The 13,392-nt window shown below is 39.3% G+C and overlaps 1 protein-coding gene across 4 annotated transcripts in view; it reads left to right on the forward strand.

The window, feature by feature from the left end:
- LOC117506338 (membrane-associated guanylate kinase, WW and PDZ domain-containing protein 3) overlaps positions 1 to 13,392 on the forward strand; it is a 463,321-nt gene that overhangs the window by 359,186 nt on the left and 90,743 nt on the right. For all 4 annotated transcript variants that reach the window (XM_034165832.1, XM_034165831.1, XM_034165830.1 and 1 more), the window contains exon 5: positions 11,861 to 12,029. In XM_034165832.1, coding sequence (XP_034021723.1) covers positions 11,861 to 12,029 — 169 coding nt within the window. The remainder of the gene's footprint in view (positions 1 to 11,860; positions 12,030 to 13,392) is intronic.

Here is a 13,392-nt window from a genome sequence, read left to right on the forward strand (position 1 = left end):
AACAGGGACTAGAAGGAGAGAGCATATCTCACCCATATTGGCCTCTCTTCATTGGCTTCCTGTTAATTCTAGAATAGAATTTAATATTATTCTTCTTACTTATAAGGTTTTGAATAATCAGGTCCCATCTTATCTTAGGGACCTCATAGTACCATATCACCCCAATAGAGCGCTTCGCTCTCAGACTGCAGGCTTACTTGTAGTTCCTAGGGTTTGTAAGAGTAGAATGGGAGGCAGAGCCTTCAGCTTTCAGGCTCCTCTCCTGTGGAACCAGCTCCCAATTCGGATCAGGGAGACAGACACCCTCTCTACTTTTAAGATTAGGCTTAAAACTTTCCTTTTTGCTAAAGCTTATAGTTAGGGCTGGATCAGGTGACCCTGAACCATCCCTTAGTTATACTGCTATAGACTTAGACTGCTGGGGGGTTCCCATGATGCACTGAGTGTTTCTTTCTCTTTTTGCTCTGTATGCACCACTCTGCATTTAATCATTAGTGATTGATCTCTGCTCCCCTCCACAGCATGTCTTTTTCCTGGTTCTCTCCCTCAGCCCCAACCAGTCCCAGCAGAAGACTGCCCCTCCCTGAGCCTGGTTCTGCTGGAGGTTTCTTCCTGTTAAAAGGGAGTTTTTCCTTCCCACTGTAGCCAAGTGCTTGCTCACAGGGGGTCGTTTTGACCGTTGGGGTTTTACATAATTATTGTATGGCCTTGCCTTACAATATAAAGCGCCTTGGGGCAACTGTTTGTTGTGATTTGGCGCTATATAAATAAAATTGATTGATTGATTGATAAAAAGGGGCAGAAAATATAAGACTTGTTCTTCCCTCTGCTCCTTTTCATTCAGTGTCTTGTAATGTACTCATTTCTGCTTTTAAATGAATGAAATAAATATTAAAAAACAAAACAAATGTCATAAACAAATTAAAATATGTGAAATACCAAGGGACTGAATACTTTTGCAAGCCACTGTAGTTTTGATTACCTTTTGTTTGAAAGCTGGTTAGGCAAAACTAACCAGCTTTTCCACTAATCCGGTGCGCAAAATTTAATCATATTCTAACCACTTTATCAAAGTTATGTGATCATTTAATATGGAAAGTAGGAAAGTGATGGTATTTATTGTTTTTAAGTTATCAATCTTAACAAGCTGAATAAATTTATTGCATTAATAGGTTTTCCTCAGAATTTTCCCTTTAAAGAATTTTTCTTTTCACCCTGGACACAGACTCGCACACACACATAACGACAACAACAGACATCGCGGTACATTTATCAAAGTAGTCAGTGGTAACACTGATTCTTAGAGCTGGTGTTACAGTCTTTCCTCATAAATAGCTGTTTGTCCATCACACTGAGTTAGTCATGATCACAGTTGGACCCACAAAAATCAGTATGTACAGAAATGCAATCAGGTTTATCACTATCAGCATAAACACTTTTCTCCCTCACCTATACTTATAAACAATTGGGGTTTTGCCTCAACCTCCAGACCATCTATTTACATATCCTACAATCGCGATTTTTGTTAGTTAATTTCAGAGACCACCACACGCTGATCTCGGCCTCAGACAACCCGAGGTCCTTGACCTCACAATCTCCGACTGCAGTGACTCAAACCTTCCCATTTGGCGTCACGAGTGTCTTGATGTCACGCGCTCAAGATATATAGAGTGAGTTTGGTCACTGTGGTCCGAGTGACAACTCTTTATAGCCTCTTATGTCCTTGGATCCTTTAAGTACTTATCCTCTAAAATCTTTAAAAAAAAACCCTGAAAAACCTGTTATTCGCTTTTTACTACTTAATATTATGCTGACATGTCAGAACACAGACTCTCATCTCATCTCAAGTTTATATGGAGTCAACTTAAAGAGAATGATCTCTTTGTCAATCAGCGGTGTGCTGTATATTAGAACAGGGTCAAAATGAATTAATACATTTTTAGTAAAAACTGGCCAGACAAGTAGGGTTTGCTGAGGGAAAAGTTCTCTACAATCTATGTTTTCATGCTTAATTGTGTTCAACAGCTAACGTAAAACAAAAGTGATTTGATCTGCTATTTGTATATATACCAATGTGGAATGTTGGAATTCCACCGTTAAAAATTCTTGACTTGCAACCTTCAAACGTTCTTGCACTCATGCAGGCAAAACTGGTTTAATGACTGATAACAGCATTTTTATTAAATGTTTGAACAGAAAAGATAAGTCTATACAGCTACACTTTTTGACTATAAGTTATAAATATGTAGCTGAAAAAGTGACTATTAATTGTTGATGCCTAACTAGCTCTATTTGCAACATTCTGCCAAGTGAGAGATTAAAAGAAAAGCCAACAAAAACGGCACTATCTTAAGGGTCTTTTGCGCATTTAAAGCGCATGAAGGGATAGCATTTAGTCTCTTAATTGTGTTTTGGGTGTAACATGAATTCAACCAATCACATTGTCATCTGTCATTACCTTTAAGAGCTGGGGTGCACTGGAATGTGACATCTTATTATTTAGATGGCAGAGCTCATCTGGTGTGTCATTGTATCCTTCAGTGACCAAAGCTCCCTGAAGTGAAGCAGTGAGGTAAACATTTGTAATTTTCCATTAGTGGTTACTTTTACATAATTTTACATTTTTGTTCTCAATCCTGTGCTGTCATAGTTTGGTTTTGGTGTATGTAAGCAGAGTGTACATTCATCATGAACTCACTTATGTAACACATATTTGAATATTGCATCTTATAAACAGTAGGCAAACTGTTAATAGGGTGCAATATTCAAACAGTAGAGGAGGGGTGGTGGCCAAGTGGTTATTGCGCTTGGTTTCAGAGTGGAAGGTTCCGGCTTCAAACCCCAACCTTGCTACATTTCTCCATGTAATGTGGAGTTGCGTCAGGAAGGGCATCAGGTGAAAAACGTGTGCCAAATCAACATGCAGATCCGCCTTGGATCTGTTATGGTGAACTCGAGTGAAAAAAACATGAGAGCAGGTAAAGGGACTTAAACTCTGTGCTCAACTTTACACCAGGTTTAGAAGGTGCACCAACACTATGACTATGACAATGATGGCGACCAATGACTGCTGCAGTAGGCTCCTGTCCCCCTTGACCCTTAACTGGAAGAAGCCATTTTAAAAAATGGACGTATGGTGGTGAGATGCACTAACACATTAGTCAAAAATCTCCCATAAATGTTGGCTTGAGTTGAGGTCAGGTTGCTGTAAGGCCACAGCATATGATTTACCACATTTTCATATTTATCTTTTAGTGACCCCTCGAGCCCTGTAGATGGAAGTATTTGTTGAGTCTTGCCACTCATTTATTCAAGATTTGTCTTTAATATATCACCTGCATGTTGACTTCATTCTACATGCATAGGAATAAATCATTCTGTTTCAGTTTTATGAAGAATGGAGAAAGGATCCCACTATAGGTCGTTAGATAAATATTTGCAATGGCAAATTTTTGTCTTCATCTGTGCTGCCATGATCAATACAATCAGAGCAGCTGCTGCTTGGTGAACTTGGGGTAAATGCATTTGGCCCTAATTTCACAGTCTGTGCACCAGCTTTAACAACCATGCTTTATCAAGCAGCAGGTCGGGAAATGTCAAGTTCTGCATTGGCTGGACAGCAGCAAATAGGCAATATCCACACAAAAATGCTGTTAAAAATGTGTGCATAGACATTATCAGCTTCAGGGTGGTTTTGGGCGGTGGTGGGCACACCGTTCGATTCAGTTGTTCGGGCTGTTCTCAAGGACATCATGAGAATTTGTACAATCCCAAAGAAGTTGCTGGACAGCATAGCCAGCATATATGCAAATTATACTGTCAGTACTGTATTTAGTGATTCAGTGTTTTCCCAGTGCAATCTGGTGTTCATCAGAGATATGTTCAGGCTCCGACACTGTTTGGTGCTTGCGTGGACTGGATGTTGGGTTTTGGAACAAAGTGGCTTCGTTGCATTTATTGACAAAGTAAGGTTTACCAACTTTGATATCACAGACTATAATGTGATCTTTGTGGAATCAATGGATACTCTGATGCCAGAGCTTGAGAAAGACTGACTAAGGAATCAGAGTGTCTGGGTTTGCGATTATCCTGGATCAAGACTGAGTGCCAGGATTTTGATGACTTTGTGGTCTTGGCCATCAGAAGTGTATCTGTATATGGTGAACGTTTTCAACTTATGGAGATGTTCACTTATCTCAGCAGTGACATTCATGTCTCTCGGTCTTCAGTCTTTGAGATTGGCAGATGGCTAGGAGTCATGAGACCGCCAAAGAGAGGTGTTTGGCAAGGTCGATAACTTTGCAGGACAATGAAGGTCCAAGTCTTGAGGATCCTGGTGTTACCTGTTTTACTGTATGGTTGTTAGACTTGGCCGTTAACCAGTGACCTACGGTGGCATCGGGACTTCCTTGGTACTCTCTTTCAGTGGTGGGCACAGTTCCGCTAAACCACTAACTTTTTTGTTAGCGGATTTGCTTTTCAGCTAACTTTGAAAACCATCAGTGGACCAATTAGCTTCTGCTAAATTTAGTTCCACTAACTTTCAGTCTGCTGACATTATTTGCTGGCTTAGTAATGGTCAGAAACATTTGTAAATCCTAAAATCATACATGTTAGTCATTTGCAAAACTGAAAATTCTGTTTGTGAAGTGTAATTCAGCATTTGTGGATCACACACATTCATTGCTTTGTTCACTTACTCAATATTGAGACATTTTGAGAGCAAAATTGCATTTGAGATTCAGAAATATGTTGGTCACTAGTCACACTCCCATCCAGTAGATGGCAGTGTTCTGTGCATTTTGACAGGGGGAGTGATGAGAGGAGACTAATTTCCCGTAATGCCCTTTGGCACATTTGTCGGTTAACGCCCAAAACTTCACAATTAGCAAATTACTTTTAAAGATATGTGTGATATTTTCACTTTGTAAAAATGACAGAGTTGACATTAATGTCAGTAAACTCTCCAGAATTAGTTTTGTTTATAAATGAAACCATGAGTGAAAAGTGCCTTGCGTTTGATCTGTTTTTGCCACCGTTTGTGTTGTTGTTGTGTGTGAAAAGTAAGTGGCACTTTTTTGCAGCAGTTGTCAGGGTGCATACAGACAAAAGCTCTGGCTGGTTGTTTGGTTTGGGTTTTTGATCTCTTTTGAATTTACTCAGAAGCCCCTGTGGTGCTTAAACGTGGAACTGGCTTATCAGTAGCTGACAGCGTACTGAGTCAATACTAAAAGTTATCGGTTAGCGGTTAGCTGTAACGTTGGCTAATTTTTTAGCGGTTTATCAGTTTAGCATTATAAAAATGAACTTTTTAGTTAGCGGATTTACGGTTATCAAAACTAACTTTTTGGTTGGCTGTGCCCACCACTGGTCTCTTTGGAGGATCCTTGAGTATTGCTGTAATGGATTTGTGTCAAATGAGCAGTTAATTAGGGAGACTCAGTTGAGTGGTATCACTTGCATTATGAGGAAGTGTCAGCTCAGAGAATTTGGCCATTTGGTGCATGATCCAGCACATAGGTGCCTGAGTGTTGAGGACCACAGTGGTTGGAGAAAGCCAAGGGGATGCCCATGGTTCATCTGGCTGCAGCAGATAAATGGTTATTTTAAATATGTGGGGATGGGCATGTTGTCTGCCTGGGTAGTTACCATCCAGCAGTCAAGGCTTTTCCATGGTGTTGTGGATGTAGTTAATCGTGGCACCAGTGCATATTCTCAAACTTGACTGGTGCACACAGATAACCTAAAAGTTCACTTTCATAACTGCTAATAAGCAAACCACAAACCTTTACTGTGATAACACTAAACAAATAAACAGCTAACTGATAACTTTTATTATATAAATTGGCTTTGGCTTGGTTATTTGTCTCTAAAACCCTGAAAAACAAAACCAAAACTAAAGAGCTGAATTTAGCTTAGGGCTGATTTTAATATTTTTAAACATAAACATGGAGGTTACCATAAAGGTTTAGTAGTTTATTCACAATACAGAAAGTATTAAACATAAAAGAAATACTAAAAAATGAGAAATAAAAAAACACATGGAAAGCATTTTAATTATCTAATTAGTGCATTATTCTGGCTGACAGTCCTGCTCCTCCAGCTCTTCCATGCAATGCTTTCTGCCTTCCCGCGATGTCTTTATTTTGCTTCTTGGATTAGCGTATAAACTCCAACAGGAACAAAAATGAGTTTATGGTTTAAAAACATTTTTGACCACTAAACCCTATTCTCGAGCTCGGTGCTACATTACTTCGGCAAAGTGGCCAATGGAAAGGCGAGAATTCGTACTTCCGTGACTGGCCGCTCGGTGAAAACATGCTCGGTTTGTGTGCTGTTCTGTTGAAATCCAACAGTTTTTTTATTGTCTCTAACTTGCTTCTAACGTCCAGCTGAGAATGATGAGATTTATACACCAAGCTGACCTGAAATGAACCATTGTACATTAAATTAACTTTGACGAGTCTGACGCCTTTGAAAAGTGACCAAATTACATGTATTTGTATTGAGTTCAGCGATGTTTTCACCGACAAAGCCCACCCCTCGAGGTTAAATGCCCAGATGACCGACATTGAGAATTAAAAACATGTTAGCCAACTTTAAGTTTGTCAGTTACATAATTGGTCCACTAAAATTGTCAAAGCTAGCTGAAAAGCTAATCCACCAATAGAGAAGTAGCTTTGCGAAGTTACTTCGCTTATTAGCTGTTAGCTCATTAGCTGAACTGAGTCCTCCACTGTTTTTTTGTTTTTTTGGGAAGATTTTTGTTCACACTAAAGTATCAAAAACTACAGGAAAATGGCTAAATTTTCTCTCTAACAACTAAAGTGGACATCACAGGAAACGCGGTGCATGTTCCGCTGATCCCTTTTGCTTCTAAATTAGCCAAAGTGTTTATCTTGTGACCATTTGCATATGTCTCATTTTCATTAAGACGGCTGAAAGTGATTTGATTGCACCTGAGTGGTACCTGCTGAGCTTCAGCACTGACACATTAATCAAATCACTATTTTATAAATGTGTGATAGTCGGACAAAATACATATAAATATGGATTATTGCAATGCATGTATTATGTGATCAGTTATGTTGGTATTTACAGCCTGCCCACTGTGCTTGACAGAGTCAACAAAGTTCTTCAAGTGTTAGTCACAACCACATCTGAGAAAAATAAGGACCTATCTTGACAATCTGTTGAGCAAGGTGTAAGGTGTGTAGCACAAATGCATTTGGGAGAGTGTCCAACTCCATTTTGCTATTCACGGCTTTAGAGTATCCCAGGATCCTTTGCGCGCTGGGGGGGGGGGGCTTTATAATGGCTCAACTTAATGCTAACTTTAAGCTGAGCCATGAGACATGCTAACGCGTTAGCATCGGTCCCGTTTTCAAGTTAGAAAATACGTCTATCAACTGTTTCAGAAGACCGTAACATTAAAGGTAAATATTACTCACAGACATATGATATGCTCTTTAAGGTTTTAGTGGGGAAAAATTAAGATAAAGTAAAATAAAACAAAGAACCAATGAAACAGCAGATTGAAGATCAAAGCACTGCTTCATTGGTTCAAGTAAAGGTTCAAAGCAAAGCTGCGCTGCAGAAACGGTTGATTATACAGACCCGCTGCAGGGTCTGTAATCAATGTAGAGAAATGATTAAACACCCCCAAAAACAACGGCCACTCTGAAGGACTGATAAGGGAATCATTAAGCAAAAAGGCTATTGATGTCGATGGATCGAATCATTTCTTAAGGATACCCGAAAAGAACCGGTTCCCGACACAAATCCCTAACAACAACATGCTTTTTTTTTTTTTTTTATAAAACTCACATTAAAGACTCACGATTAACTTAGTTAAACACCTACATGCATATTTTGGTTGAACTCACCTCCATAACGATGCAATGTTGCAAACAAGTTGCAGCAAACGCTTGTTTACACTGACAATGAAATCTCAGCCTCCCCGGCGAGAATGTGATTACGCGCAAAATTTGACACCGGAAAGGCATCTATTTATACACAAGCCGTAACCTCTAGTCTGGTTAATTGAAGTAAAGGCGGGTGTGAGAAATCTGCAGTTCCTTGATTGGCCACTTGAGGCTGGCTTCAAAAGTGAGTCAGATTCCATAGACACCCATGTTAAAATGTCTAATTTGAGATGAGAAATAAACATATTTACAGCCTGGTACATTACATGGGCTGGTCTCTCTAGCTAGTTTCCCCCTTCATGACAACTGTACGGGGGTGAATTTATGTTGAGTGAATTTTTTGTGTTATATAATTTGTATGTTAGCACCATTAGGCAAAAAGCAAGTAATTTTTAATGCCACCACCCAAACCAACTTTTATGAAACCAGTATCTAGTCCACAAAATATGCATTTATAAAACACCCAAACCAAGCTTAGCCTTGTAGATCTAGCGTGCAGTTTCTCGAGTCAGAGCCACAGATGCCGATAATGTCTTCATTGTTGTCTTGATGTCTTGGTAGCTTCCCTCACTTATCTCATTCTTGCATGGCCACTCAGTTTTTAAGATCTGCTTACACCAGACAGATTCACCATAGACTATCAAAGTCTTTGTATTTCTTAAAGATTGATGTAAATGTAATTCAAGACATGTTCACTGACTTGAAATCACCTTGGAAGTACCCAACTGTAAATAGCAAGGATATGGTATCAAGTGTCTATTTGATGGAAAAGCTGACACACACTGTGAGACAGCAGGCAGGCAATAATGGAGGGAAAATGACAGAAATTGTCAGTATTTGACAAGAAGCATGGTGACTGAAACAAGAAATAATAATGTCCCAATCTGATCTTCAAGAACAATATCTGGTCCAATTATGGCTTTTTTTTCATGAGTGATCGTATTGCCTTTATTTAACATGAGTCTGACCTCTTAAACACATCGGATCCATCTGCAGTCCATTTCAAAAGCAACACATTCAATGGAGCTGATAACATTTGCTCTATTTGATACTTTCTAGCTCACCAGCATCGTTGCAGGGCATACAAATGATGCAACGAGCAGTCTGTATTTGTCACTTAATGGGCATTCCTGGGCTGTAAAACACAGGGACAACTGACACCGTTACTATGAGCTTGACTGCTTGATGGAACCAAAGTTTGGTTGATTTGTTTTCGTAAAATGTGCGATATTGGTGCTCGCTCCTGTATCGCTAGTTAGCTTGTTAATGTCTGTGTAAGATATCTTTTAAATGGAGCATGCGCCACGCTGACACAAAGGACTTGCACATCGCTAAACAACTAACAACAACCAGTAACGCATGAGCATTAACTAGCTAACAAGCTGGTACCATGGTGGACAAAATGAGCTAAATATTCATGACAGGAAATTGTAAAACTATGCTGAACTGTTCATTTACGTGCAGCTACATTAAAATGAGCTAGCACAATACTTGTCAAAGACATTCAGTAACCCAATAATTTTGCTTGTCAGTCATTTACAAAGTCAATAATCTATATGGAGCTAACTATTACAAAATCCAAGACAAAAAATGCCAATATATTAGATTTATACAAAATTACAGCTGTTCCGCCATCTTGGATTATTTTGTTTGAGCAACTGATCAACTACGACATACGTACATCTTTCTGTTGTCACGCCTCCTTCACTCGTATTGGCAGTCACCGTGTCAATTCTCTCAGCCTTGTTTAAAATACAGTTCACATTCACTTTAGCACCACCTAGTGGGCAGCATAGTCACCGCTTGTCTTTTTTTCTATGTAAAATGTGCACTCCTATTGAAAATGAACTTGTCGCTTTGTGTAGCTATTATTATTTGTAGCAAGGGGTTAAAAGCGGCTAGCGTCAGGCTGTCTGGTGTCTTCAAACCACCCTGTATCATGTTGCTTTTCATATTTTGTGTGACAGCTTGTAGTTTTTGCACTCACACTAAATTTACGTTTGCCATCTTTTCTTCTTCTGCTGTCTTCAACCATACCACATTACTGACACCTAGTGGTCAGAAGTAAAACACTGTAATTATAACATCCCCTTTTATGGAAGTGAATACTGCTACACTAAATGGAATTGAAAAGAGCAATATAATAGAAAATCTGCTTATTTTCTTAAAAAAAAAAATCAAAGCATTAAGGATCATCTTGGATTACAGGTAGTTTTTTCCCCCTTAATGTAGTGCAAAGATGTTAAATGGCCATGCATAAACAGTGGATTGGCTTTGATTGTAGTGTGCCCTGTGCATGTGCATTTTATAGGTGAATATAAGTATTGGCTTGGGACTCCTATCTATAGATTCTCAATGTTAACTGACTTGGATTGGGATTGTGAATAAGAAAAAAAAAAGTGACTGGCACATCCCAAACAAAAATCATTATCAATCACAGATAATTCAATAATATAAAGTACATGAAAATTTAGTAAGGTATATCTTCTATTATACATTCCAAATCTAAGGTAGAACATGACTGAGTTGAAAACACTTCATGTTCAAATCTGCACAATTACATTTTTTTCTATTATAAAAAAAATATATATTTTTTTAAAGAAATCTGAAAGGAAAAAGCAACCTTGATCCACCAGCCTTACAGTTACTTTCTAATGTAGTTCATCTCGAGGGAGCGATACTGTGTGTAATCAATCAAGACAACACCTCGGCTCTCTTACAGGTTAAAAAATAGGTCACAGTCTGTGCATGATACCTGGGATTCTGTAGCAAGAAAATCAGGGTGGGCATGGAGAGTTTTTTTTGTTTTATTTCCCTAACAGAACGCGTCATTGTTTTGGCAGTCATGGCTCAAACGCTGCTTGCTCAGCTGCACAAAGGATTCAGTCTGTTTACCCAACTGCTCTGTCATATTGAAATCAAACACGAAACGATGCCCACAGAGTCGGGATTTGTTTTTATGGAACGAAAACTGTCACAAACGACTGCTCCGCTTCAGCGCACAGCCGCGGCACAGCAGCGTCAGACCGGCCGTAGAAGGGCAAATTTATGGCCACATGAAAAAGAGGTTAATGGAAAATATGAGCTTGAAGTCTTTAAACTCTTGACTGTAGCTTGCCCTCATCTTTCCTCTGAGTGTCATCATCATCATCACCACCATCCCTTCCTCCTCCCAGTCCTGCTCCAGCCCATCTGCCTTGTCTTTTCAAGTGGACCTTCACCCTGCTGTGAACCTTAATAATGACCTCAGCTCTCCTTCAGGCAGATCTTCCACATGTTTACGCTGCCAGAGCACCAGGACATCTTCAAACCCTCTGAGGTCCCCCACCCCCAAAGCATTCTCGCCTTTAAATATGAAGCACAAACATCTCTCTTTATCAGAGAGGGTTAAAAAAATCTTTATTTCCTGAAAATATTTTGGAGATCTGTGGGTTTTTGTGGTTCGCGACAAAAACTCGAGTGGATTGATCTTTTAGAAACGCCTCTCCAAAAAGGGCTGTTTTAATTTTGTAGCATCATTTGGCATCAAAAAGGGATGAAATGCACTTTATTCATCTCTTTATATCTGTTTTCTGAGGGAAGGCGTGAAGCGCTAAGTGATTTAGGACGGGCTTTGTTGTCGGCCTGTTTCATTTTTTCATTGCAAAGCAGATTCTCATTGAGAGTTTCTACAAACATATTTGAAGAGCAGTGGAGTGCAGTATTTCACACAGAAACAGCCTTGCAACTCCAGCATCCCTTTTGATTTCGAGTCCCTTCATCTCTGATTGCAACCCACAGAGGCAGTGTGGATATGCACCCTGAGGCGTAAACATTCATGCTGTGTGCATGTGCAAACGCGCGGCAGCCCTTTGGTTGAGGTGTGCAGGGTTGATCTTCTGCTCTGGTCCTCCACATCTCTGACTTTCTTACCATCTGTCTGGTTGTCGCTCCAGAGCACAAAGAGGGGACGGAGTGGAGGAAAGCGGTGCCCAGCTACACCCAGTCCAACAGCAGCATGGACTTCCGCACCTGGAGCTCTCTCCCTCGCGATGACAGCCTGGAGCCCCTCCCACTCAACTGGGAGATGGCGTACACCGAGACCGGCATGGTCTACTTCATCGAGTAAGTTAAAGATGCAATCCTTGTGCATTTACTGGGTTTTATTTTAAAGATTTAATTTAAAAATGCCTTATAAATGTCCATGCTGGACCTCATTGTGCAGATGAGCCCTAGGGGCAGTCTCTCATTGAATATTTTTGGCCCAATTTTCCATTCTGGTTTCAAAATTTAGGTAACTGGGGCAGATTTTTTAAAACATTCAAAATTCATACGAGACACTGTTTCATGTTTGCTTACATACAGTTGTGCTCAAATGTTTACATACCCTGGCAGAATTTTTTTATTATTATTATTAATTATTTATTTATTTATTTTGCCATTTGTAGAGTATATGAATGATAACACAAAACATTTTTGTCACTCATGGTGGGAAAAGTGGGGAAAGCTACCAAGACACCCAGACAACCCAGAAGAAGTTATAGACTTATGTGACTGTGATTGGAGACATTGTCGACAGTGCAAGTACAACCACTAACCATGAGTAGACAAAAAGTTTTTATGTTATCATTCATATTCTCTGAAAAATGGCCAAAACACAAAAATTCTGCCAGAGTATGTAAACTTTAGACCACAACTGTACAAGTGTAACCAATTATTCTTGAATACACCAGAGTAGTTACGAGTTCCATTACACGATTGTTTTTGTGTATGCACTGATTTTTGTGTAATTACCACGTTTCCAAAAAGATAAAATATCTCTGTTAACATCTCAAAACCTGAAGAGCGTGACTTGCTTTTCGATGGTTTCTGCTCAAAGAACCATAGGTCCCGATTACTGCATATTGGAGCCATTTGTCCACTTTCACCTATGTTTACACCAACTGAATATAATTATTCACAGTTAGTTGTTCTCGATTAATCCCATCGTCAACAAATTTTTAAACAGGTTGAAAACTTTCTCAATTGGTCATAATATTCTACAAAGCGATTTTGCCACCATTTACACCCCAGGGCCGAATGGGCATCCAGCCGCGTGTACAATTGGGTATCAAAAAATCTGCAATATTAGACTGTCCTAATGTTGAATAGTTTATGTTTTAGGTTTAGGCAAAACTTTTCATCACATTTCATGAAAATATGTAGGTTTATTCATTTATGACAAGCCTGTCTTAAAACAAAACAGATCTCCTTTTTCGAGGTAAGTATCAAGAAGATTACTTCATAGGTCCATATTTTGGTGACAGTGTACACTGCAATAACTGTCCCTCTCAAAATAAGATAGATAATCTGAAATCTAGCAAAATTGTCTTGTAATAAGCAAAAAAAAAAAAAGAAAAATCTGCCAATAGGGTAACAAAAATTTACTTAGAATTCTCAAAACTAGCAAAATGTCTAGGCACTGAATGATCAAAATGTGCCTTAAAAC

The sequence above is a fragment of the Thalassophryne amazonica genome, chromosome 3, assembly GCF_902500255.1.
Source record: "Thalassophryne amazonica chromosome 3, fThaAma1.1, whole genome shotgun sequence".
Lineage (NCBI taxonomy): Eukaryota > Metazoa > Chordata > Actinopteri > Batrachoidiformes > Batrachoididae > Thalassophryne > Thalassophryne amazonica.